Here is a 26,630-nt window from a genome sequence, read left to right as displayed (position 1 = left end):
CCATCTCCAAATTCAACTGAGAATTAAAACAAAAGAGTAAATGAAAGAGTTGTAATAAAAAACGAATAGGCTATCAGTAGTTGTTACCTGGACAGTTTTGTCAAACCAGCGATTAGGAGTATTAAGGCCACTGCCTCCTCCATGAATCGCATGATGTAGCATGCTGGTGTCATCTCTAGTCTCGTTAGCAGCACGAGTGGACTCCCTGACCCATCCGGGCGGAAGAGGCTCGTCAAGGCAGACAATGCAAAGAGCTCCAGCGATCAACTCTAAATTGCGTCTATTGGACTCATCTATCATGAAAATAAAATAACATAAAAGTGACAGATAATTAAATGCAATACTCATTTTAAAATAATAAAAAAATCTAGTTGATTAACACTTTCCTTATCATTCATCGTTCACTTTGTGTAATATCAATTTAATAAACACAAATTCGTGACTAACTAGTTGATAAGTTGAGGAAGGTAACGAAGAAGATAATGGTATGCGCATCTGAAAATAATGGAGCCATCCAGACTCCCCCATATTGCATTCATTGCCAACCTCAAGGTAGACAGACGACTACCGGGCAGATTACGAATGAGGTAGATTGTATGTGAGGAGAATGGAACCATCCAGAATCCCCCACATTGCATTCACAGCCAACTTCAAGGTATACGACTCCCGTGTAGACCACCAAAGAATGATGGATTGCATCAGAGGAGAATGGAACCACCCAAACTCCCCTATATTGCATTGCACGGTCAACTCCAAGGTAGACAAACGATTCCCGGGCAGATTACTAAAGAGATGTATGAACAGCTGGGAATCTACATTGCATAAGGCTAATCTCTCTTAAAACCACAGGCCACAAGGCTAACACAAAGAAGTAGAAGATGAAGATATTTGATGAGGTTACCTTGCATCAAGATGTCCCTCGCCTTTGCCCAGGTGTCCCTATCAGAAGCTGTCAATAAGGCCAATGGTGGTGTTGGACGGAGTCCTGGGGCTTCGCTCAAAACTGCGAGAAGTTGGTCTGCCAGTTCTTGCTCTGTAAGTCTTCCACGGTCAGCTGCTTTCACTGCCACGCAATAGAACTGAAACACAAGGTTTATTGTGCAAATAAGGGTATTGATTTTATATTTATATCTTAATTCTAATGAAGTACATCTTTCCTTGTCCTTGTATTTACAGGCTGGTTTAAGGGATCACTTTATCAGCGTGTCACATTCACTAATTATACCCATGATTGACAGCCACACTAATCAATTTTTGTAAGATATATTTATGCTTCAATTAACACTTTCTTTCACATGTCAGCCCTATTTATGGTTAAGTTTAATAAGTTTTTTGATTAGCATAGACCTTTATGTAATGGATGTAAGATTATTTCCGATTTTTTTCGCCTACTAAGAGACGTTTGAAATTATCTATCAAAATTTTTATTAATCTTATATTTTGATCAGATGTTTGTGCAAAATATTTTGAGTTAATCCAAATCCTTGTTCACAGATCTGGGTTTGAAAAATCCATTTAGGAGTTATTTATATTGATATCTCAATAAACATAAGGACGAATATGGAAGCCTGGGTATTTGCAGGACTAACAGCCTAGCAATAGGTTAGTTGAGTTGCTTTAATTTAATAAATTGTTTTCTATTTCTTTGTACTTAAATTTAGTTGGTTGTGGATAGTCACCTTATTTCTGCACGCTACAATGATGTGTTCATCCCTGGTGTCAGTCGTCTCTGGGGGCGGACGAGGTAGGGTGACCAGCCGGTCTCTGCCAACACCTGGTTCTCTGTATGACGTCAGTAACCTGTAGTATTGCTCCATGCACATCGGTTGGCCCTTCTCGCGTGATGTGCAGCGCTCAGTTTGAAGCTCCCCTCTACAATATTAATTAAATATGACATAAGTGAACGGGCACTGGTCGAAGAAAGGAATTGGTATATGGAACCTTTTTGGAAAAGGACAAGAAGAATGATGTGTGATTTTTTATTAAGATGAAGGTTGCACAACCTTTTGTAAGTTCGACGGACTACCGGTGATTTGTATAAATCTGTTGAGATCATTATAATTGATTTATTTTTTGAACGGCTAATGCCTTTAACATAATACATATAACTATACAATATCTAATATAAAAATACACTAATGAATACACTTATAGAGAAACAAAAAGTCTAAAACATAAAATAATAATGAAATCACAAATAGTAAGCATTGGTAAATATACGTCTCCTTCACACACTATCAGCGAGCAGCGAGTGAAACACAGCGTTCAAATTTATCCATTATAACGTGGAGAAGAAATGCTGAGAAAGTACAAACTTCAAGGTGGATACTAATATTTAAAATAAATCTATACTTTCAAAAGCATTGGCTAACATGTGAAGCTGCGGAATGTATTAATATTATAGTAATATTATATATATATATATATATATATATATATATATATATATATATATATATATATATATATATATACATATATATATACATATATATATATATATATATATATATATATATATATATATATATATATATATATATATATATATATATATACATTTATTAATATGACGTTAGTGGACGGGCACTGGTAGAAGGACATTATTGGTGTATGGAAACTCTTTTGAAATGGACAGGAAATACTAGATGTTTTTTACTAAGATAGAGGTTGCATAAACTTGTGTAAATTGGACAAGCTATACCTAATTTGTATGAATCTGTAGAGGTTACTATAGAGACCCGAAAATTTGGACTTATATAACCCGGCAGTAAAGATAACTCAGCCACATCCTGGCAGGGGGAAAACCCCGTTTAAAGGAGCCAGTTTTTTGAAAATTCAGACAGTTAATTTTCATTTAAGACGGCTTTCTGCCTTCATAAAGTGCTTTTCTGAGGTCTGTCTTGTCAAGTAAATTACTGAATACTTTGTATTAATTAATTTTCATTTTCATGTAGTAAAGGTTAATAAATAAAATGTACTAAATATATAACGTACTTTTCCTTAGTTTAAGAGTATTTGGGGAATTTATAATCCGTTGAATATTCAAGAAAATAATAAATATAAGTATATTTTTAATTTTCTGAGGAAGCAACCCTTAAATTCCACAAACTCGACCACCCTTTGGTCCACATAAGGCCAAATTTTCGGGACTACTTAACTGTATTAACACGTTTATTTAGTGACATAACTTTATTAAACATACATTTTTGATGTGTTACATTGTTAATGTCGAAAATATTAGTGATACTTATATTTTCATTTGTTTGAAAATACACTACCAGTTTGAAGCAGTCGGTGTCAATTGCTTTAATCTGTCACGATTCTGCAGTTTCAATACAAATATCTCATACCTCCAAATTAATTTTAATTAAATAACTCAACTAGTGATCAGGTCTTTAAGAACAGTGTCCGTCGATGGTAGCTTCGCATTGGAAGGGACAAGGTGTAAAGTGATTTAATTAAAGTCCAGGTGTAATTATCTTATTGTAAAACCTTTATACTGTAAATTATTATTGTATCTCTTGTTTGTAATGTATTTAATCTAATAATTAAAAGAAAAAAAATCAAACAAATGATAAAATAATAATAAAAAAATTAACATTAATATTTAACATATTATTAGATTAAAACCAATATTTTTAGCTTTTCCACTTTTTTATTTGACCAGCGACCGGGTTTCGTCGTTACCGACATCATCAGACTGGTCAGACCAGTCTGATGATGTCGGTAACGACGAAACCCGGTCGCTGGTCAAATAAAAAAGTGGAAAAGCTAAAAATATTGGTTTTAATCTAATAATAAATTAAAAATGCAATTCCATCACGAAGTGTCAGTGGATAATATAAATCTATTAATATTTAACATATTAGTATTTCGGCTCAACACAGGCCATGCCTAAAGAGCCGTTATACATATAGCAAATGTATCTTTGAAATAAATATGTATCTATGAATGTATCTATGTGTCTATGAAATAAATTTAAATAAAAAAAAAAATAGTAAAAAAATAAAATAAACTAAAAAAATAAATTATATTTATTTGAATTTGTTTTAAAACAACCTTATGTATTACTATATCTTCTTTACTATGCAGACCTACGTAACGAGTACCTTATTCTTTCCTAACTGTCTACCAACACGAAAAACAGTCACCCGACATTCCTATCAAACCCTGGTAACCATATTTTCCCTGATGTAAAGAAAGACCTTTTAAATGATTTGTGTGTGAAATCTTCAGGACTCCCCATTTTACAACTGTGTTTTTTTCTTACCTGTCTAGCATCTCCTTGTGGTCGACTATGCCGTCTACCATACATGCAGCGAATTTAGCAACGGCGTGAGCAGTTAAGAACTTCCGCGGAGGAAACACCATCCCAGGACTTGAATTCACCATGACTGGTAGACGGACATCCATGTACATATCGTTGAACCAATACTCGTGTGTCTAAAAAATAAAAATAACAAATTTTTCATTGTTGTGAAGTTCGTTAGATTGTTTTTGCATACTTCAAAGTATTATTTATCCATTTTTAATGACATTTCGACATAGATGTAGAATAATGTGGAAGCCTGGGTATTTACAGGGCATCTGATTACACTCTTCCGATTATAGTCCGAAGTATGCAGAAACAATCTAATTATGACTTGTCATCAGCTGGTTTAGTTGCCGAATGATGCGATCTATTTCATAATCATATAATTCCATTATCCATATATGAATAGCTCTTTTATATTTAGTTTATTTAATGAATCACTCTATGGATTATGCTAGCAGGTTGTACAACCTAAATACATAAGGTTACACAATTCGTAATATTTCAAAACACTTGATTTATCAGGAGATCGTTTTTAATGTTTTAAAATATAATAAAATGCATTAAAAATCAATATCAAGCCACTTATTGAACTTTTTACTGTGCAGCAGATCTTTTAAGGTAAAACCTGAATGTTTCTTCTCCATTTGAAAAATATTAAGTATATTTAAAAAAACAACACCTTTTCTTCAAAATGCTAAAACAACACTTTCTGGCCCATAGTGGGTAAATATTAAATATATAAATAAGTTATTCCGTTTTTGCTGGGATAGAGTACATTTTCTGGGCATTCCGAAAACATGCACAACTGAAAATTTACGATTTTCGATATAAGACGTTGTTGAAAGGAGTAAGCGATATGTAAAATTCTTCCCAAAATATTTAATATAATAAGAAACTCTCGAAAAGTTTTTTTATTAAGCTTATATTTTGACCTGTTAGTTACTTATTAACATTATTCTGAATGTGATCAAATCCCGACTGTCTTATTTTTATTCCTTTTTTGAGAGTTGCATTTTTTACTTACCTTGCTTATGACGGTTTATATCTCATTAAGTGATTTTTTGTCTCTTCTAGCTAAAACCAAGACTCTCAAAAGTTGTAATTTGTGTATATTTGTCTCACCCAGTTATCCACTTCTTCTCGACGTTTCTCCAGGGCGGCCTGAGCGCGCGCCCCCGGCCCGTGGGGGGCCCCGAAGGTGCGCGCGTGCTGGCGCGCCGCCGCCATGCGCGGCCCTGCAGCGCCCAGGAGCGGCTCCAGGACCTCCAGATATCGGGCTAGGGTCTGCTCCAGAGGCGGCAGAGGCAACTTGGGCAATTGCTCAACCTTCAGAATAGAAATATTATATAAAAACGTATAGAATTTCCTTTTCCGAGACATTCGAGCTTTAAACTACTTAGAAATGTCGTTAACATATCTTTTTGATTTTTAGTTTTCTGTTCAAATCATAAATCAAATATTTGTTGTATTTGATTTGTGACGTTGTTGAAAGGAGTGAGCGTTATGTTGTTGTTTGGCTGTCTTATTTTCATTCCTTATTTTGAGAGTTGCATTTTTTACTTACCTTGCTTATTACGGTTTATAGAACAGTAAGTGAATTTTTGTGTCTTCTAGCTAAAACTAAGACTGTCAAAAGTTGTAATTTGTATATATGCTAATAAATGATGAAAGCGCTAATATTTATATGAGCATTTTTAATCTAATTTAATTTAATCTTATTTTATTTCTGATATGTATTGTATTCTTGCCAGTGCCTTTTATAATTAAAAAAAATCAGGCTTAAAAAGCAAAAAATAACAACAAAAACAAATAAAATAGGAAACGAAATATTTTCCCAATTGCCTTTTTTATTATTTTATCACCAAATATAAAATCTTTTGGTAAAGATATTCAATCGGTAAAATGAATTGAATTTAAAAAACTCCCCGAGCTTTTGCATTTGGTCATATTATAATACAATCATATAATATTATTACCGAACATATAGTATTTTTTTCTGACATCTCGTCAAAGAAGAATATGGAAGTCTGGGCATTTACGGGGCTAACGACCGTCATAGGCTGGTTTAAGTGATTTATTCACACACGTGTAACATTCACCAATTCTACCCATTATTGACAACCACACTACTCAAAATCTTGGAAGTTCTATGTAAATAACCAATTTTGAAACATTATTCAATAATCACTAGAACTTCAATAGAGACATCTATTGGTAATATAAAAAAAATGAAAATAACTCCTGTAATTGGAGATAATCCAGATTTTGTGAGCAAGTATTTGGACACACTCAAAATGTTGTAAAGAACATATGGTATTTGAAAAATATAAATGAAAGAGAGGCGTGTCGCAGAAACATCCCAACAATGGAAGCAGCGCTCGTCGCAAACGATAAAGATAAGGGAAGGACAACGTGAATGGGCATGGCAGAATGGCAAACTATAAAATGAAATTAGAACGTAGTAGATACTTTCATTTGTAACAGTGGTTCTAAAAGGTTTTTCATTAATTTTCTCAAGAAATATTAAAAACATTTTCAGATGATATCGTTATACCGAAAATATGCGAATTTTTCTCTATAAGTTCTAGTGAAATTTTCATGTAAAATAGTTTTACATACATTTCCTTACTCAAAGCCTAATTGTCAGTGACTGATACTGTATGTCGGCTGGTAAAAAAATATGGATTTAAAAATAGCTACACAGATTGGAACATTTTTGTAAAAATATAATACTGTGGAAGTTGAAAAAAAAATTAAGAAAAACACATACGAACAGTAAAAAAAATCTTCGTTCCTTCAAAATCATGTTAAAAAAAATAAACATTGTTCATGGCGGAATTCATGCTTCTTGACGGGTGCTATCACTATGCATATTCAATATTTTCAATTCAATTGTTGTTTTATGGATTTCATAATATATTATTGTTCCTTTCATGAAATTACACATATCGCTCACTCCTTTCACAACTCCACAACGTAATAAATAAATAAAAAACTTGATTTTTCAGAAAATCGTTTTTAAAGTTTTAAAATATAATGAAATGTATTAAAAATAAATATCAATCCACTTATTGAACCTTTTACTGTACAATAAATCTTTTAAGGTAAAATCTTAATGTTTTTTCTCCATTTGAAAAATATTTAGTACCTACCTATATTTAAAAATAATAATTAAACAGTACCTTTTCTTCAAAATGCAAAAACAACACTTTCTGCCCTGTAGCGGGTAAATATTTAGTTCAAAATATGCCGCTTTTGCTGGGATATAGTACATTTCCTGGGCATTTCGAAAACATTCACAACTGAAAATTGACGATTTTTTTATATATGACGTTGCTGAAAGGAGTGAACGATATTAGAAATATGTGTTTTATATTTTTTATCCATTTTACTAACACTGTATATCTCACTCTAGTTATAAAAATAAAATATCTTAAGCAATCGCGTGTCATAAAATTATTGTTGAAACTTCTTTTAGTGTTATTCACGTCTCGTAGGCAAGCGTGGGTTGAAAACTGATATCCTGAAAAGAAATTGGTAGTTTGTATGCTTCTGAACAATTCCCAGTTCGTATTGATCGGAAGCTTTGGTGTCGGTCGCTGTGAAATTGGTACAAACTATAAATGGGTAAACGAACGGGAAGACATCAAATAATGTTTTTCCTACTATATTTCGAGTTCAATTGCTATAAATTTAATAAAAATTATGGAAATATTTTTACGTACCATTTTCATTAAAATAATGGGGATAAATACTATTTTTCAAGCCATGAAACGCACCTTATATAGATTTGGCGTTTAATTTGTAACACTCCATAATTTATATTTTGAATATTTAAATCAAATACCTACTAACTTTTGGAGTCGATGAAATTTTATATTTTTATTTTTATAACACATAAAAATAAATTTCTTATGTCCAAATTGTTGTTCAAATATCTGAATATTCTCGACTTAGGAGTTGTTTTAACATTTTGATATCTTAATACAGATGAAGAAGTTTATGGAGGGTTTTTTTTACATTGATGATATACATGATAATCAATAAAATATTTCAGAATACTTACGGGTCCATCGTCAAGATCCGATGATGTCTTCTCTGAATTCTCTTCGGAAGTACTCAGCCAACGTTTTGGCAAAGACAGAAGAGACTCCTTCCATCCTTCGACAAACAAAATAATATATTTAACAACCTCAATTATAGCAAAATTATAACAGAATGATGAGCGTTACACGAGTCGCTCACTCCTTTCAAGAACGTCATAAATCAAAAAACTTGATTTTTCAGGAGATCGTTTTTAAAGTTTAAACATACAATACAATTCATAGAAAAAAAATATCAAGCCACTTATTGAACTTTTTACTGTACAACAAATATTTTTAGGTAAAACCTGCAGGTTTTTTCTCCATTTGAAAAATATTTAGTATATTTAAAAAAATTATTAAACAATACCTTTTCTTCAAAATGCAAAAACAACACTTTCTGCCCTGTAGCAGATAAATATTAAGTTAAAAATAAACCTTTTTTGCTGGGATATAGTACATCATCTGGGCATCCCGAAAAACATGCACTACTGAAAATTGACGATTTTTGATTTATGACGTTCTTGAAAGGAGTGACCGAAGTGTATACAATTATAACTTTTAGCCAAATTCCAAGTTGTAAACCCTGGGATACTCAGACTTCCATTATCTTCCGTACAAAAGAGATATATCGCTCACTCCTTTCAAGAACGTCATAAATCAAAAATCGTCAATTTTCAGTTGTGCATGTTTTCGGAATGCCCAGAAAATGTAATATTTCCCAGCAAAAGAGACATATTTTTAACTTAATAATTTACCCGCTACAGGGCAGAAAGTGTTGTTTTTTTTCATTTTGAAGAAAAGGTATTGTTTAATAATTTTTTTAAATATCCTTAATATTTTTCAAATTGAGAAAAAACATTCAGGTTTTACCTTAAATGATCTGTTGCAAAGTAAAAAGTTCAATAAGTGGCTTGATATTTATTTGAAATACATTGCATTATATTTTTAAACTTTAAAAACGTTCTCCTGAAAAATCAAGTTTTTTGATTTATGACGTTCTTGAAAGGAGTGAGCGATATGTTTCATCTCAAGTTGAGGAACTTACAGTATAATATTTCAAACTTCATATAATTAAAACAAAGTTAACAATGCTTTAAAAATATAAAATAAACTTCATTTATTATTATTCTTGTGATCACCCAATAGTGATCATTAGGAATAATCGAGAACTATCAGGTAAAAAACTTTACCGCGATTAATATAGAACTTTTTCTGTCCAACTCGAAGGCTTTAAATAAAAGCCTCAGATCAATTGTGCGATTTGGTGATCGTTCTTTACAATAAATAGAAACCTTTTTAAGGCATGGTGGACTTAATTTTCCGAAGGCTGTTATAACAGCAATGGGAAAGAAACATGCCATATTAATGAATATATGCTTGTAGGTCGGTTAATAAGAACGATCGCGTTTTCAGAAGCTACGAAGTGGGGAAATATCGTGTATGTATATTATTATAAATAGAGGACAAAGCAAGGCTTTTCCGGGTAAAATGTCTACAGAGCCCCGGTGCTTAAATGGATTTTCCAGTTCATCTCCTTACTCAATTATTTTTCCTGAATAAAATGACGAACGTAAACATAATGAAAATATCAAAACTAAGAGGAAAAGAATCATTTGAAACTATTTTACTTCACCCAAAATTACTTAAAAAAAAACACTGATAGGTAAAAAACCAGCATTTTATGTATATGGCAAATAAATGGTTTTATATGGTGGATAAAACTATGTGGTATAATGGATATAAGTTAAATTACGACTATGGAGGTTCGTATATTGATATAACTTTTAGATAATTCGAAACAAAAGTCAGATCCGCGAATTGTTCACAATAACTTGAATTAATAGTGAAAAAAATTACTGGTTAAGTTATAAGAACATTAAATTAAAAAAAATATTAAAAAAAATTAAGCGTCTACTAGTACGTAAAATAATAAGCAAAGAATTTAACATGCAATTCTATATAAAGTCCCTACTAATAAAAAAACTTCAAGTTATAACTAACATAGATTTATATTATCCACTGACACTTCGTGATGGAATTGCATTTTTAATTTATTATTAGATTAAAACCAATATTTTTAGCTTTTCCACTTTTTTATTTGACCAGCGACCGGGTTTCGTCGTTACCGACATCATCAGACTGGTGATGTCGGTAACGACGAAACCCGGTCGCTGGTCAAATAAAAAAGTGGAAAAGCTAAAAATATTGGTTTTAATCTAATAATAAATTATAACTAACACATGTGTGTGATTATAATCCAGGATTCGGATCTCACATAATAATATAAGAGTTTCTGCTTAATAAAAAGCTTCTTTACATCTCACCAATAGATGTCTCTAGTGAAGTTCTAGTGATTCATGAACAAGGTTTCTAAATTGGTTCATATATATAGAACTTCCAAGAATTTGAGTAGTGTGGTTGTCAATAATGGGTAGAATTGGTGAATGTTACACGTGTGTAAAGTGATTACTTAAACCAGACTATGACGGTCGTTAGCCCCGTAAATGCCCAGACTTTCATATTCTTCTTCATCTTTGATGAGATGTCAAAAAATAATATGAAAATAACTCCTGTAATTGGAGATAATCCAGATTTTGTGAACAAGTATTTGGACACACTCAAAATGTTGTAGAACTCTTTTAATTCATGTTTTAAATGTTAAATCAAATACTGATTTTAACAGTCTACAAAGTTGAATTTTATATAAAAAAAAACACATTAAAATAAAAAAAAATACAATTGTTTCGCCTAGGTATGGCATTTTCAAACGAATGTAATGAAGTTCGTTTGAAAGCGCCATAACTAGTCAAAACAATATCTTTCAAATTTATTTTTCTAGTGTTTTTTTTACATTAAAATACAACTTAGTAGACTCAAAAAATCAGTGTTTGATTTAATATTTAATTCATAAAGTAGTAAAATTTTATATAATTACTTGTAATTCCTTTGAAATAAAATGTTAACTTATTCTGTCATCTCTGTTTAACTAACGATGAATTTAGACATTTACCAAATTGGAATCTCCACTTTTTATGGGTGCCGGATATCCTATATCCTTGGATATTTCTTGATTTAGAGTGGCTGTCACCTGTCTTAAAGTATCCAGCTATAAAGATTTCAAGTCTCGTTCGAGATACCTCCCGAGGGGACGGTCGGTGGAGGCTTCGCAATTCTTTGTGCCGACGACCCCAGTTATCTCTTTGTGAAAAACTACCCTCTGACAACCGATCGAATAAATTCGAGCTTTACCTCGGGTTTGTTAAAGGAATTAAATAATTGCGGAGGCTGATATAATTGTTCATTAATTTCAGTTACCTTAAATTGTTATTTATTCCCTCGAATACACATTTTATTGAAATACACATTTTTTAATTTTCCTTTCATTTTTTTGTTGACAAGTTGATAAGGGTTGAATTTGGAAAATAAAATGCTTAAACTTTGTCAACTTCAAAGGAGAGACAATATAATAACAGTAGTATTTATATTGTCTCTCCTTTGATATTTTTAAACAATAGTCCACCAATATACATATTTTATATAAGAAATTAATGATAAAAAATATTGATAAATTAAGTTTTAAAAAAATCCGTTTATTGAAACAAATATAATTTTTAATGAAACAACTTTATTGCAAACAATAAAGCACAAAATTCTTGTCAAGTCTTGGTGAATGAAGGGATGAAGGTATGGGGATGAAGCGTGTAGAAAATAGACGAATAACAGCAAAATGGGTTTCTGTACCTAAATGACCGATCTGTTCTACAAATTACCCCCGGCTTTAGGGTGAAGATTTGGTCGGTTAGATGGATCATTTGAAGTTAGGGGTAAAAAAGTGTTTATTTATCACAATTCAAGTTTTTATTTCGTTTTATCGGACGTTTTAAAGATTTTAATACGTTTAAAAAAAAAAAAATACTAAATTGGAACCTTCAAATAATCTCCATATAAATCTTAATTTGTCTGCCTCTGTAGTGAAATTGTAAGCGTGTTTAGCTACTGTGCTGGAGGTCTCGGGTTCGATTTTACTTTAGCTCTAAATTAAGTCTACCTATTAATCTTCTTAACTTTTGCTATTTAATTTATTTTTTGCTAATTTTGTCCGCCTCCGTAGTGCAATGGTTAGCACGCTCAGCTACCGTTCTGGAGGTCCCGGGTTCAATTCCCAAGGGGGGTAAAATAAATATAAGTGATTTTTTCACTGTAATATTTATTCAACATTATTACCCTGGACTGGTACCTGAAGCGGAGGGCTGATCACCTTTCCTTCATGTGTAAACGATCAAGATAACACTGCGTTTATATGACGCAGTGCCCTATGCATCATTGGGGTGCGGATAAGGGTTTTATTTGTTTTATTAACTTTTGCTTTATTTTATTCTTGATGTTTACTTTTAACTCATTTAACATTTGTAAAATTTCGTAATTGGAATGTTACAATTACCTGTTTTATTTGTTATTTATTCATTATTGTAAATGTATCTGTGTTAATGTTTGTCAAATATCTCAATAAATAAATGAATAAATATGTAAATAGTAATAATAATAAGAATAATAATCACATGTATGGAAATTCTGGTATAAGTAAAAAACACAAAATATCTGATTAAATACTCCAATAAAAAATATAATTGATTTTTTCGCACAAATATTCCACACCAAAGCCCCTTTTCAAACACCCCTTAATTCATCAATCACCCCCAATCCCGATATGGATGAGCAAATCGACCTACACGTTCAAACATCACCGAAGCTTTGTAGCCGAACAAATGGACAGTAGCTTTGTATCAATAGATTTTACTTGAGCCGAGATGGATTGCCAGAAAATCTATCGAAATTTTCACGTGATTTGTAATCTTTAGAATATAAAGATAGGTATGTTGCCTCGAAAGAACTTTTATATTATACACACACACACATACACGCGCGCACACACACACACACACACACACACACACACACACACACATATATACACACCCATTTAGATCTACACTAAATATTTTGTACTTATTTTATGTTTCTTTGGTTAACTATAATTGGCTTGTTTAATTTATATATTTTATTGTATTGTTTTGTTTTACATATGTTGCTGTTGTTAACCCTAATAAAAATCAATAAAAATATAAAAGTTCGAGTTTATAGATTCGATGTTTAATTTGAACTTTAATTAGAACTCCATTTTAATTTATGTATTAGTTATTACTTTTTGACATCTCATCAAAGATGGTTTAAGTGATCACTTTACACACATGTAACATTCACCAATTCTACCCATTATTGACAACCACAATACTCTAATTCTTGGAAGTTCTATATATATGTACCAATTTCGAAATATTGTTCTTGAATCACTAGAACTTCACTAGGGACATCTATTGGTGAGATAAAAAGAAGCTTTTTACTAAGCAGAAGCTCTTTTATTTCATATCATGTAAATAAACCATAATAACTAATTATCAAGCCGCTTTTTTATTCATGCATCACGTCGTACATACCCGCGTTTATTACAAAAATAAACTCTTTAACTAATAAACTTCCCATCACGCCACTTTCCGCAGGAGTAAGAGCGAGAATAGAATGCCCTACAAATCTGTATTTGCAAACAATCTTCCCCTATTACATGTTCATCCAAGTCGATACCAGCCGATTTCAGTAATTGAAATATTTGAACTTGCCAAATATTTATTTACAAAAAGTATGTATCCTTTTACGGAATTACCAGCATCTAATATTTATTTAATAAAACGTAATTGTTAACAGTAACCGATTTCATTAATTCATTTCAATTTCTTTGTAAGCAAGAATAATATTATAGTAATCCTCATAGCGCGCCGGTGAAAGCATCCCTCAAAATAATTGAATTTGGAAATATGGCTGAGGTACTGAAACACCGCGGGGCATATTTATATGAAAGCGAAGAGGGATTTCCAGAAGGGATGAACTGAGTGCAATATGCACTGATATTATAACATTTCGATATTTATTATTCACAACTTATTATTCATTTATTCATGAAAAGTAATCCAAGGATCCGTTCGTATTGATTTGAAATTCAAAATGATACACAAAATTAAGTCGGATGCGAAACTGCGACACTCACATCACTTGTTCTATCCCGAATATATTAACCTAATATAAAAATAAGGTTTTTTTTCATATGTACCGTCATAGGCTGGTTTAAGTGATCACTTTACACACGTGTAACATTCACAAATTCTTTTTTTTTAATATTTTTTTATATTTTTTTTATTTCATAATACATAGTTACATACAAATATACATATTTATTTCATATATACATTTACTATATATATATGAAATAAATATGTATATTTGTAGGCCTGTGTTGAGCCGAATACTAACATGTTAATACAATTTTTATTTTTATTTTTTATTTTTTAATAATATTTTTTTTTATTATTATTAGATTATAAACATAACATACAGGAGATACAATAATAATTTACAGTATAAAGGTTTTTATAAAGGTTAAATTCTACCCATTATTGACAACCACACTACTCAAATGCTTGGAAAGTCTATAAATTATATATGAACCAATTTAGAAACATTGTTCTTGAATCACTAGAACTTCACTAGAGACATCTATTGGTAAGATGAAAAGAAATTTAAACCAGCCTATGACGGTCGTCAGCCCCGTAAATGCCTAGATTTCCATATTCTTCTTCATCTTTAATGAGATGTCAAAAAATAATATGAATATTTTACTATTTATTATAATTTTTTTTCTATTAAACATTAGATTATTTACTATTTACACTACGGATGATATATCAATATTTTAGGTTACTCAACTTGAGATGAAACACCTCTAGTTTTTTTTTCATATGAAAGAAGAAAAAAGTCTAATCATCTCAGGGCTTACGATCTGCTTACGGGATGCTTAGACTTCAATCTTCATTTTTAAAAAAAAAACCATGGATGTTTCATGAAACATAATAATTCCCAATACAACACTAATTTTATAAAATACTTCTCCATCGCATGTAAGTACTCTACCTACATACATATTACACACGTACGTAAATGAATATTAAACTTTCGTTATATCATTAATGTCCATTCTGGGAGTATGAAATTGGCGAAAAGTTCAACTTTTTATTGTAATGCTGACATTACTTTCTAAAAATGGCGTTAGATCTCACTTTTGTGCTGGAAATTCGTTTCCACTCGGAAAATTGCCTCGAGGGACATCTTCATCCATCTTCACTAGAGAAATATTATTCAAATGTATTCATTTTTCATTCGAAACTAGAAGCTTTACCCGTTATTTCGTATTCGGTGGGGAAAAATTCAGATACAATTGGCTAAAAGTAATATTTTTTACAAGACACCCGAGAGAAATGTGAAATATTATTATGTTCGTTTAATAAAAATGAATTTTTATTTTGTTTCATTTATAGTATGGAACAAGACTATTTTTAAACCGCATTTTTACATTTAAAAGTAAAATTATGGAGTCATTTGAAATAAAACATTGTTATAATAATGTTGTGTATAAAAACATTAAAAAGTAAAAATCAAAGCTGGAATACATTTTAACAAGAAATAAAACTATGCTTAAAAAATCTGCAGTTTATTTATTACAAATAAAACATTTATAAAGAAATTATATTTTCACTATAATTTATTATAGGTATAGTATGTTCTTTTTGCAACCTTAAAAGGAGCATCTTATGCAATGAAGTTGTAATTATAAGCAAACATAAGTCACTATGTTACCTTACAAGGTATCGTAATTCCCTTCTTAAATATGTTTTAAGCGTATTTTTCCGTACTTAATAAAATAAACAGCATTTTAATGCTGAATTTTATGGATTTATATAAATTTATTGTTTCGGCATTAACTTTGTGGTAAGACATGTTACAATGATTAAAGAAAATAATTGTTTTTTACCACTTGAGTTTTATTAAAGACTACATGTTTCAGAAGTTAAACTTCTATCATTCAGGTCTGTATAATAACATATTTATTTATTTATTAGTTATTATACAGACCTGAATGATGGAAGTTTAACTTCTGAAACATGTAGTCTTTAATAAATCTCAAGTGGTAAAAAACAAGTATTTTCTTTAATCATTGATTTATATAAATTTATAATTAAAATTTTTGTATAGATTTATCTTTGCATATAAATGTTCGTTTTTTCAAATCTTAAATCTTTTATAAAAGTTATTTAAGAATTAGTTAAAAATTTTAATACATCTTTGCATTTCAATATATATGCATTTTTTATGTACACCTGAGATACGTGTTTTCACCTGTGACCGATAAACACATATTTTGACGTAAATGGCAGCGCCATCTTTTCAACATGATATCAACACACGCAATACTAAACATAGCTCATGGCAGAAAGCGTGATTATTTATATTTTCTTTCACTTATCTTTTTTTTGTTTTTTTTTTCGATTGCACTGTTGTTTCAGATATATCTGATATTTTCATTGCTTGAATAGTACGTATTATGAATTGAAGCAATTTTTATGCTTTAGCTCTGAAAAATATCCCAAAGGATTTTAAACTTGGGAATATAATATATTTACTTGTTAAAAATGACTTAATACACATATCTTTATTTTTTCGCCAAGCAACAGTGACTAAAGTGGACCTCCTGAACTTTTTAAATTTTGTTAGTTGGTCACATTTTCCTGTACGACTACGATATTTACATTTTTTCACAATAAACAAAACGTTTTTTTTTAATTTAAGATATGTATTCTTTCTAGTTTCTTTGTTTTCCATTTAACAAGACTGAGCCCTGCTGACACGTATAGCTAGTAATAAATAATAATAAAAACATCAGTACTAAGCATAAAATGCTGATGCTATGATAGATTTTCTGTTGCTACTTACATGTATATCGTAGTCGTACAGGAGAAAGTGACCAACTAACAAAACGTAAAATGTTCAGGAGGGCCATTCAAGTCACTTTTGCTTGGCACGAAAATAAACATCAATGCAGTTAGTCATTTTTAACAAACCAATTTATTATACTTCCAAGTTTATAATCCTTTGGGTTTATTTTCAGAGCAATATTTTGAGCTAGTAAGATATCAAATAGTCAATGATCACTATTTTGTTAAAAAATGCACTTGGTCACTTTCTTCTTTATGACATAAAGACATATTGTTTCATAAAAGTCTCAAATAAATAACTTATAAACCCAACCATATATAGTGCCGAGAAATGCATGTGAAAGGAGGTATCAATCAAATACTCGTAATATAATATACGAGCTTAAGTACTCTCTTATGGTAGAGAAAGTCCAAAAGAAGTTTTTGAGGTATCTCTACATGAGAGAGTACGGCTATTATCCTTGGCTCCACCCGACCCAGTTTCTCCAGGGTATGCTTGGCTACAATAGTTTAGAGACTAGAAGGAATGTGTATTTGATTACGCATTTTTATCGATTGTTGCGCGGTATGATCGATAATCCTGAAATTATCCGGAACATTGGTCTGTATGTTCCCGATAGTTAAACAGCGTCGACATAGATTGTTTCACATTCCTATACACAGGACCAACCTGCCGATGGTTATGCTTGTAGGAAGAGCTACCGCTATGTTGAACAATATCACATTGGATATTGATCTGTTCCATGTGTCCGAAGGAGTTTTCCGAAGCGGGATTCTTCTACACCTTTAAGTCTTCTTGCTTACTTTTAATATATACGCCTTGAATATTGTTTGTTTTGTATATATTATTTTTTGTTGAGTAAATTGAATTGAATATATGAGTATTTATGTACAATTTTAGAAATTCAAGTGGAGTGGTTGTCAATTATACTTTCAAGTTTAAAATCCTTTGGAATTTTTTTCAGGGCAAAGCTAGTAAGATATCAAATAGTCAATAATCACGTTTTTGTAAAAAATGCACTTAGTCACTTTCTCCTGTATGACTACGACATACATATAATACGAACAAGCCCTTATTGAGTTCGCTCCACTAAGAGGGATGGAAAATCAATGAAAATTAAATTTCGCCCTCAAACGAGATAACGAGACGGTTTCATAAGGGTACGAGCGTGACTCAGGGGTTGTTCTTCCAAGTAAAATACATATTGCGCAAAAGGCTGATTTGTGTTAATTCTTTGTAACTCTATAACTCATTTATCGCACAGTTCTTAGTAGCTAGAACTTCGTTTCTCTAGCTAAGTTTTACTCAGGAAATAACAATAGTTAGGGGAACAATATAATGTACTTTAGTTACATGTGGGCAAAGCTTATGTAAGTACGTACAAACATAAAGTTCTCAGCAGTAACTAACTACCTGACTAACCATCACGTAGCTTTTCCGCAGGGGTAGGCAGATTGAATGCAATACCACATTTGTTTGTCCTGATAAATACTCCTTGATTTATATTATTTTTCACGTCTCATCAAAGATGAAGAAGAATATGGAAGTCTGGGCATTTACGGGGCTGACGATCATCATAGGCTGGTTTAAGTGATCACTTTACACACGTGTAACGTTCACCAATCCTACCCATTATTGACAACCACACTATTAAAATTCTTGGAAGTTCTATATATATGAACCAATTTCGAAACGTGTTTTGAATCATTAGAACTTCACTACAGACATCTATTGGTGAGATGAAAATAACTCCTGTAATTTGAGATAATCCAGATTTTGTGAACAAGTATTTGTTGAACACACTCAAAATGTTGTAAACCTCGATTTCTTCAGATCCATATATTTAGTCATACATGTCGTCCGTTTACTAGACTTTTGATACGAACAAATCAATCAGAACCTCAAATTTGTGTTTTTTGGCAGTCTTCGTACTGTTATTAGTTGTCAATTATACATTTTTAATCATTTCCTTGTTATCCATTAGCTCTACACGTCCAAACCACCTTAAAAAAACTGATATTATTATTATATTAATTTTTATTATATATATTATTCATTTTTAATTCTCTCATAAAACCATTTTCCACACATTTCATCAATATTCACTCTGCATTCATCCTTCCTTTGCCAATGTTATGTTTCACTTCCATACATCATTGTCAATACCAGCACTGCGTTAACTTCCATGAACATATTTACAATCACTCTATTTAAATCATCAAGCAAAATCAATACCCTGCATTCACCTTTCTCTCAATATTTGTGTTTCATTTTATCCACTTTTCCATCTCTTGAGAATATGTTTCCTAAACGAAAAAATAAATCCTTTTTTTTATTGTAATTTTGCAGTCTGACTTATTTTTATTCATTGCCAGCTCATTTTTCCTACAAAGATCAATCATCTTTGATACTATTTTCAAAAACATAAAATTTCTACATATTCAATTCTGATGAAACGCATTTCAACAGCATTCACTCTACTTTTATCTTTATATTATATTGAGAAAAAAACATTTTGAAAATGGCATTTAAAAAGTCTGGAAACTTTCATGTAAAAATGTACACGAATTTTAAAAGGGATAAAATGCGAAAACCAAAACTCTCTCGTGGGTCGCCATGCATGAAAAATGAATCAACCCTAATTGAATTTTTCCTAATTGCGTCGACCAGCGCTGGGAGCTTTTCCGATATGTCCACGGTGAACTTTTCGACGCGTATATCCTGTGAACGTGAAGCTTTGAAAGTTTCCTCACAAAGTGGCTTTAGAGCGTTCAGAATTTTTCATTTTATTTTCCGACTGGGAAGAATAACGAGAAAATTTATTGAAAATGGATATTTCAAATTGAAGGACATGTGGTGTGTTGCAGAAAATTTCATTATACTTGGCACGTGCCAATCATATGATTTTATGAGATTATATGGTATCTACCAACTTTAAGTTGTAGAGGAACTTATATTGTGAATGAACAAGATATATAGGATGCAAGCCATACTTTATTTTAGTGCTCATTCACAACAAAGAAGGGGAATTTCTTTAATAGTACAAGCAGGAATTCAATTCCCCACCCAAACATACACCTTTTTCTGAACTTAATTCTAGAATTGCAATTATAATTTCTAAAATTATAAAGCTATATTTTTTTTTGTCCGCCTCCGTAGTGTAATGGTCAGCATGTTCGGCTACCGTTCTGGAGGTCCCGGGTTCGATTCCCAGGGGGGTTTAATAAATAAAAGTGATTTAATTCACTCTAATATTTATTCAATATTACATACACTGGACTGGTACCTGAAGTGGAGGGCTGATCACCTTTCCTTCATGTGTAATCGATCGAGATAATACTGCAATTATTTGAATCAGTGCCCTATGCACCATTGGGTGCGGTAAGGGTTTTATTATTATTATTATTAATTATTACTTTGTTTTTAAATAATAAAAAAAAAACTAGACACTGGCTGAAATCTCATTGAGTGCCTGCCAAAAATGGTAATCAAAAAAACTTATATTTCTTACAAATTGAGAAATAAAACTCGTAACGGTAAAATTCCCACAGAATGCAGAATTATTTACGATTATTTATTGATTTTTTAATGTATATGAAGAAAAATACAGAAGTCAGGGTATGGAGTCTGGATTTGTAATACTTATTTATTTGTGTTATCATTCTGTAACTAGTTATAAGTTCCATTAAGGGGGTACTCACAAACACCAAATCCGTAAGCGACAATTTAGTTCAATCAATTTTACACAGTCTACGCGCACATTTTTTTAAAAAAATAATATGTTTTGGATTATTTTATTTCTAAGAATATTTAATGATTTTTTTTTAATAATTTTTTTAAACTCTTCATCTTACAATTACTCTTTTTTTCACAACCATATATTTATTTCGAAGAAAAACTAATTTTTTCAATACGAAATGATATTTTAAGCAAATAAAATCAAAAACGTTAAATTTTACCTGAGTTTAAAGAAAATCAAGCTGCAAACTAACTTCAACAAACGTTGATTTGCCGAAAATTATTGAGTTTGGACAAAATAACCACAGAACTTTGTTGAAACGATGACATCTCATTAAAACTATAGAATTGTTGAACTAGTTGGAGTTAGTAGAGAAACTTTATGTACAAAATCAAGTGACTATCTAAGCTTAGTTATGTTTAAGTTTGCAGTGGACCAATTAGTTCATAATGGTGAATTGCTTTATCAGCATTTTAGAATAATAAATTTAAAAGATTTTTACGTTTAGATTTCACAATTATTTTCTCTCAGCTAAGTCAATTAAAACATGCGATTTGTCGCTTTCAAATTTAACATTTAATTTAAAGAATCCAACCCAGCATGGAATCCAATCCAGCATGGAAGTAAAGCATGAAGTTGGCAAAAGAAGGATGAAGGTAGACTAAATGCAGTCGAAATCGATGTATGATAGAAGCTCGAATGTTGAAATAAGGAAAGACTGCAAGGCTGTTATAAGCATTATTGATAAAATTATGAAAGGTGCGTTGAGATAGAAAGAACGGTAAAATAATTTATGAAGCGAATGTAGTTGAAAAAATATGCCGAGAAACACTGAGGAAAACATGGCATTATCAAGGATATCAAATCTTAAAAGTTTATATTATTTATTGATTCAGCATTAACTTTGTGGAATGACAAATCTGTTAGTTTTCGAAACTAGTCATATCTATAAATAAAACTCATTATAGTGTATTCAAGTGTTTAATTTAAAAAAATACTTAAAAGTGGCTAGGTGAGGAATCAAAATAATCGGCAGGTATGTATGACGGGATGCATAATTATTGAAGAGGCGAAGAATGTTTGCAAAGACAGAGTGGTATGAAGTTCTATTCTCTCTGCGTACGTTAGTTAGTTAGTTGTTACGAAAAACAAAACATAAAACGTCAAACAGTGAGTCAGTCTTCTAGGTATCACTCTGCACAAAAATAAGGAAATAAATCAGACCATTGTTAATGTTGTTCATTTATTTAACTTAAAGTCTACACGTATCGTGTTTTAATCAGAACTTAAAAACATCCCTACATTGTAGATATTCCCTCGGGGGTTACATGAGCTGCATGCAGTGTAGTGTACAGGTAAATGGAGAAGTGGGTAGTTATATAGGGGATGAAGTCTGCCTCTCGGAATAACACTCAGATAAGGTATGGAAAACATTTGTATTCAAATATGTAACTTAAAATCAATTTTACAGAAAAAAATCACCTTCTTTCACGTACGAGTTTTTCGGCATTATCTATGATTGAATTAAGCCATTTTTAAAATTACATATTAATAAGTGATCTTCGTAAAGAAGGTGTCAATTGAGGCATATATATACTCAAGGTAAAGAATAATTTGGATTTTCTGGGTATTTACAGGGCTTATGACTTGCCATATGCTGGTTAAGTGATCATGTAACACACGTTCTACCCATGTGTTCCAAAAATTGAGCAGTGCGGTTGTCAATCATGGGTAGAATGGTGAATCTTACACGTGTGTAAAGTGATCACTTAAACCAGCCTATGACGGTCGTCAGCCCCGTAAATACCCAGACATCCATATTCTTCTTCATCTTTGATGAGATGTCAAAAAATAATATGAAAATACTCCTATAATTACATATAATCCAGATTTGTGAACAAGTATTTGGACACACTCAAAATGTTGTAAATATTATATAATTTATTGATTTGTAGAACTATATTTTAATTAATGTATGAATTGTTAAATCAAACACAGATTTTTAGTATTTATAAGTTGTATTTTACTGTTTGAAAAACACATAAAAATTAATATTGTTACAATTGTTTCGCCTAGTTATGGCATTTTCAAACGAATGTCTCGTTTCGTAATATTATATTACCTCGGACAGCCACCTTGCTTTCACGTTATTAACGGTCAATACAATACTGCGTCAATGCAATGTGGTGTCCTTTGCACTATTGAATGCGGATGAAAGACGAAGAATCTTATGTTTTTAAAATAATAAAATAATCTAAAAAATAAATAAAATAAAAACCTAAATAATGAACGGGTATTTCCTTGATAAAACTCCACTTGAAACAACATAATATAAAGACATTTCACATTGTAGGCTCACAGGGGTAAGAATTCATGAAAAAGGACAGAAAAAAGTTGTCACGTACCAAGATACTTAGGAGCATCCTAAAAGTAGTGTAATTGAATTTATTAAATATGGGGTAGTAAAGAGAAAGGTTTGTGACCGCTGCGCTAGGGGTTGTGTACGGTAGGCCAGGTGAAAGGGCAGGTCGCCATGGCAACGGGCTGCCAAGTGAATTACGCCCTTTGCTGTAGCTCGGAAGGTTGTAAGGGCGGCTTACAAAATGTACTTTACACTAACTTGATCCGGATGAGTATTTTAAGTAATCTAAAATGTTTACCTGCGGTAAAACGATGCATTGCAGATGTTCAATTTGTGATTAAGGAAAAAAAATTAACGGTATTTGAAATCGATGTGGAAAAGATCACAATACATTATAAGAAATAGTGGTATTTACCAAGTGAAAATAAAATAAAAATTATAAATATTTTCCTAATAGATTCGTTTTTAGAACTTTTCTGGCATGTACTCATTTTTCTAATTGGGAAATTTCTCACGTATTTACTGAGTAGTTCAAATTTTAAATTCTACGTTAAATTCCTAAAAACGCGATATACGCATAATCGATAAACTTTAGAAAGGTGTATAAAAAAATTGAGTAGTTTGGTTTGGTTTGGTAGAATGGTTAATGTTACACGCTTATAATGTGATCACTTTAACAGTATATGACAGGTTATAAGCCCTGTAAATACCTAGATTTCCAAAGCCTTCTTTATTCATGTTGAGATTTCAGAATGTAAGAAAGGTGTGTTGAGATGGTATGGGCATGTGAATCGAATAAGTGATGAATGAACAGTTATACAAATTTATGAGGCGAATGGAGTTGGAAAAACGAACAGAGGAAGTTTGAGGAAAACTTGGTATGATCAAGTATTTCAAATACTTGAATGTGGTCAAGTCAAGTCTATGACGGTTGTCAGCCCCGTAAATGTCCAGACTTCCATATTCTTCTTCATCTTTGATGAGATGTCAAAAAATAATATAGAAATATCAATGTTTGTTTTTTATTTGAAATATTTTTCCAGCTCGTTCAAAAATGTATTAGGTTTGTTACAATCCGCTAACGGAAAGGGTTGTGACCAAATTTATTTCACACCCCCGCAACATTACAAACACTATTAATTCCTTGCGCAAGGGTTGAAAAGGGCAAACAAGAATTACCTTTTGAATTTGCGAAACAATTATTTTGTAATCCGTGATCAAATAATGGGTTATCTCACATTTTCGAGTGTAAACACAATTGTATGGGCATTTCACAACATTTTGAGTGTGTTCAAATCCTCCTTCAGAAATTTCTTCCCTTAGCGTTAACATTAACCTATCCGGGAGTGAGTTTCTGCGGACAAAGCTGTCTGTGGGGAATGATTTTTATTTTTTTTTTTACTGTTTATAATTTCACATCAAAGTCGATGCTATAAGCAACATATTTTCTTAAATAAATAAAAAAATACACTAGTAAACATGATTTATCGAAACATCGATAATTGTGTCATAAATCATGTTTTAAACATGTTTTGATATAAATCACGTTATAAATCATGTTTTGTATCGGCCACACATGTACGGCCATACTCCTTTGAGGAAAGTTTGATATGGCCGTACATGTACGTCCATACTCCCGTACAGGTTAATATTGGTATCTAAACTAAAATCTGAGTATTTACATGGCTTATGACTTATTAAAGGCTGGTTTGAGTGGTTCACTATTCACCGTTCTATCTATGATTGAAAACCATACTTTTCAAATTTTGGAATTTGTATATATCCTTTAGTTGACATATTCTTTCACATGTGAGCTCTCGGCACCATCTATGGTTGGTTTAGGCTAAACTCGCACTAATAAAACTTAGTTAGCTCAGTTAGGTCGTCAGTAACGCCATTTTTTTAGTATACATATATTTTTTTAAATATTTTATTAGGATATGTATTGAAAAAAATATATAACTCCAATGATCTTAATCTTACCTTTAACTCCTTACCTTTCAATGATTCTTTTCTTTTCATAACAATAAAAAACAATTTTGTGAAATTTTACCTGAGTTAAAAAAAAGTTGCTATTTAACGAATACTAGGGCTTGAGGAAGTTTTCTCGAATTATTTTCATACCAGGAGACTCTAAAAAACGTAATTAATATTTTTTTCAACTAATAATTTGACCAGTTATTTTATTCACAATATGTCCAAAATATTTTCATATATTCGTGATTCCTGATTCTTGTTTCGATTTTTGTACACTATGTATATTATATGTGGTATATTTGTGTGAATTTGTGGAAATTTGTGTTCCTCCAAACGAGTTCAGTTGTCAATCATGGGTAGAACAGTGAATAATAATAATGTGGGCGTCTGGCCACGCCATTTGGTGTTATCAGGTTGACAACACTGAGCTACTGCTCTACTATCAAGTTGGCAACCCGAGCGGATTCAACAAAAGCAGCCAACCGGAGCGCGCCAGTGAGAATCGCCTGCTATCGCTTGGGTGCTAAAAGACGTATATTTTAACTTCATATTTAATTTAAAGTTCAATGATCAATTAGATAAATTATAATAAGTTAATATCAAATCGTTATCAAATCGTGTAAGAATTTATTTCAATAAACAAACTGTAAGTAAGCATTTCTTTTAAATATCCTATTCTGGCTCCCGCACAATAACACACACACTTGCTCACCAAAATAATCTTGGACGATTAATATAGCGCCATTTTCGTAAAAAAAAAACTACCTCAAGGGCGCTTATGTTATACGTGTATAAATTGATCACTACAACTAGCCTAAAACAGGTCGTTATCCCTGTCAATAGCCAAAGTTTACTTTTATTTTATTTTCATATATCAAAGAAATTTTATTTGTATTGGTAATTGCTACCTTGAACGACAATTAAAAAATACTCCTTCCCTTAGAATAAAACCTACGTCATTATGCACCCTTGAATTCCGCCCCTTGTAAAAAGGTTTTGAGTGGAGCTGGTCGGTGCAGGGCTTGTTAAAATGTTATGCATGTTTGGTTTGGGGTGCGTTTTCTTGCTACCCTCTGCCAACGTCCTACCGTCAACCCCTTTTAACAAGAAATATAAACGAAAGAAATTGCTTTTATGACTAAAACATTACGAACGAGTACTTTAAATATCCTTAAACTTAAAAATACATAAAAAAATTACAAAATTTGTACATCCAACGTTCTGCAATGGAGACCGTGGGACATGAAGAGGTGAATGGGCCGGCACTAA

The 26,630-nt window shown here is 31.5% G+C and overlaps 1 protein-coding gene across 1 annotated transcript in view; it reads right to left on the bottom strand.

Moving 5' to 3' along the window:
• The window catches only part of ChAT (Choline acetyltransferase), a 155,817-nt gene that overhangs the window by 12,703 nt on the left and 116,484 nt on the right, over positions 1–26,630 (bottom strand). Inside the window, exons 4-9 of the mRNA XM_088262370.1 lie at positions 8,385–8,479; positions 5,441–5,644; positions 4,274–4,446; positions 1,680–1,872; positions 902–1,079; positions 88–293 (exon numbers count right to left, since the gene is read on the bottom strand). Of these exons, the coding sequence (XP_088118496.1) occupies positions 88–293; positions 902–1,079; positions 1,680–1,872; positions 4,274–4,446; positions 5,441–5,644; positions 8,385–8,479 (1,049 nt within the window). The remainder of the gene's footprint in view (positions 1–87; positions 294–901; positions 1,080–1,679; positions 1,873–4,273; positions 4,447–5,440; positions 5,645–8,384; positions 8,480–26,630) is intronic.

This window comes from Brachycentrus maculatus, unplaced genomic scaffold, assembly GCF_059751285.1.
Source record: "Brachycentrus maculatus isolate JH-2025_06_01 unplaced genomic scaffold, ASM5975128v1 h1tg000176l, whole genome shotgun sequence".
NCBI classification, from domain to species: domain Eukaryota; kingdom Metazoa; phylum Arthropoda; class Insecta; order Trichoptera; family Brachycentridae; genus Brachycentrus; species Brachycentrus maculatus.
Note: the sequence above shows the minus strand (reverse complement) of the source record. Positions and strands in the feature narration are given on the sequence as shown.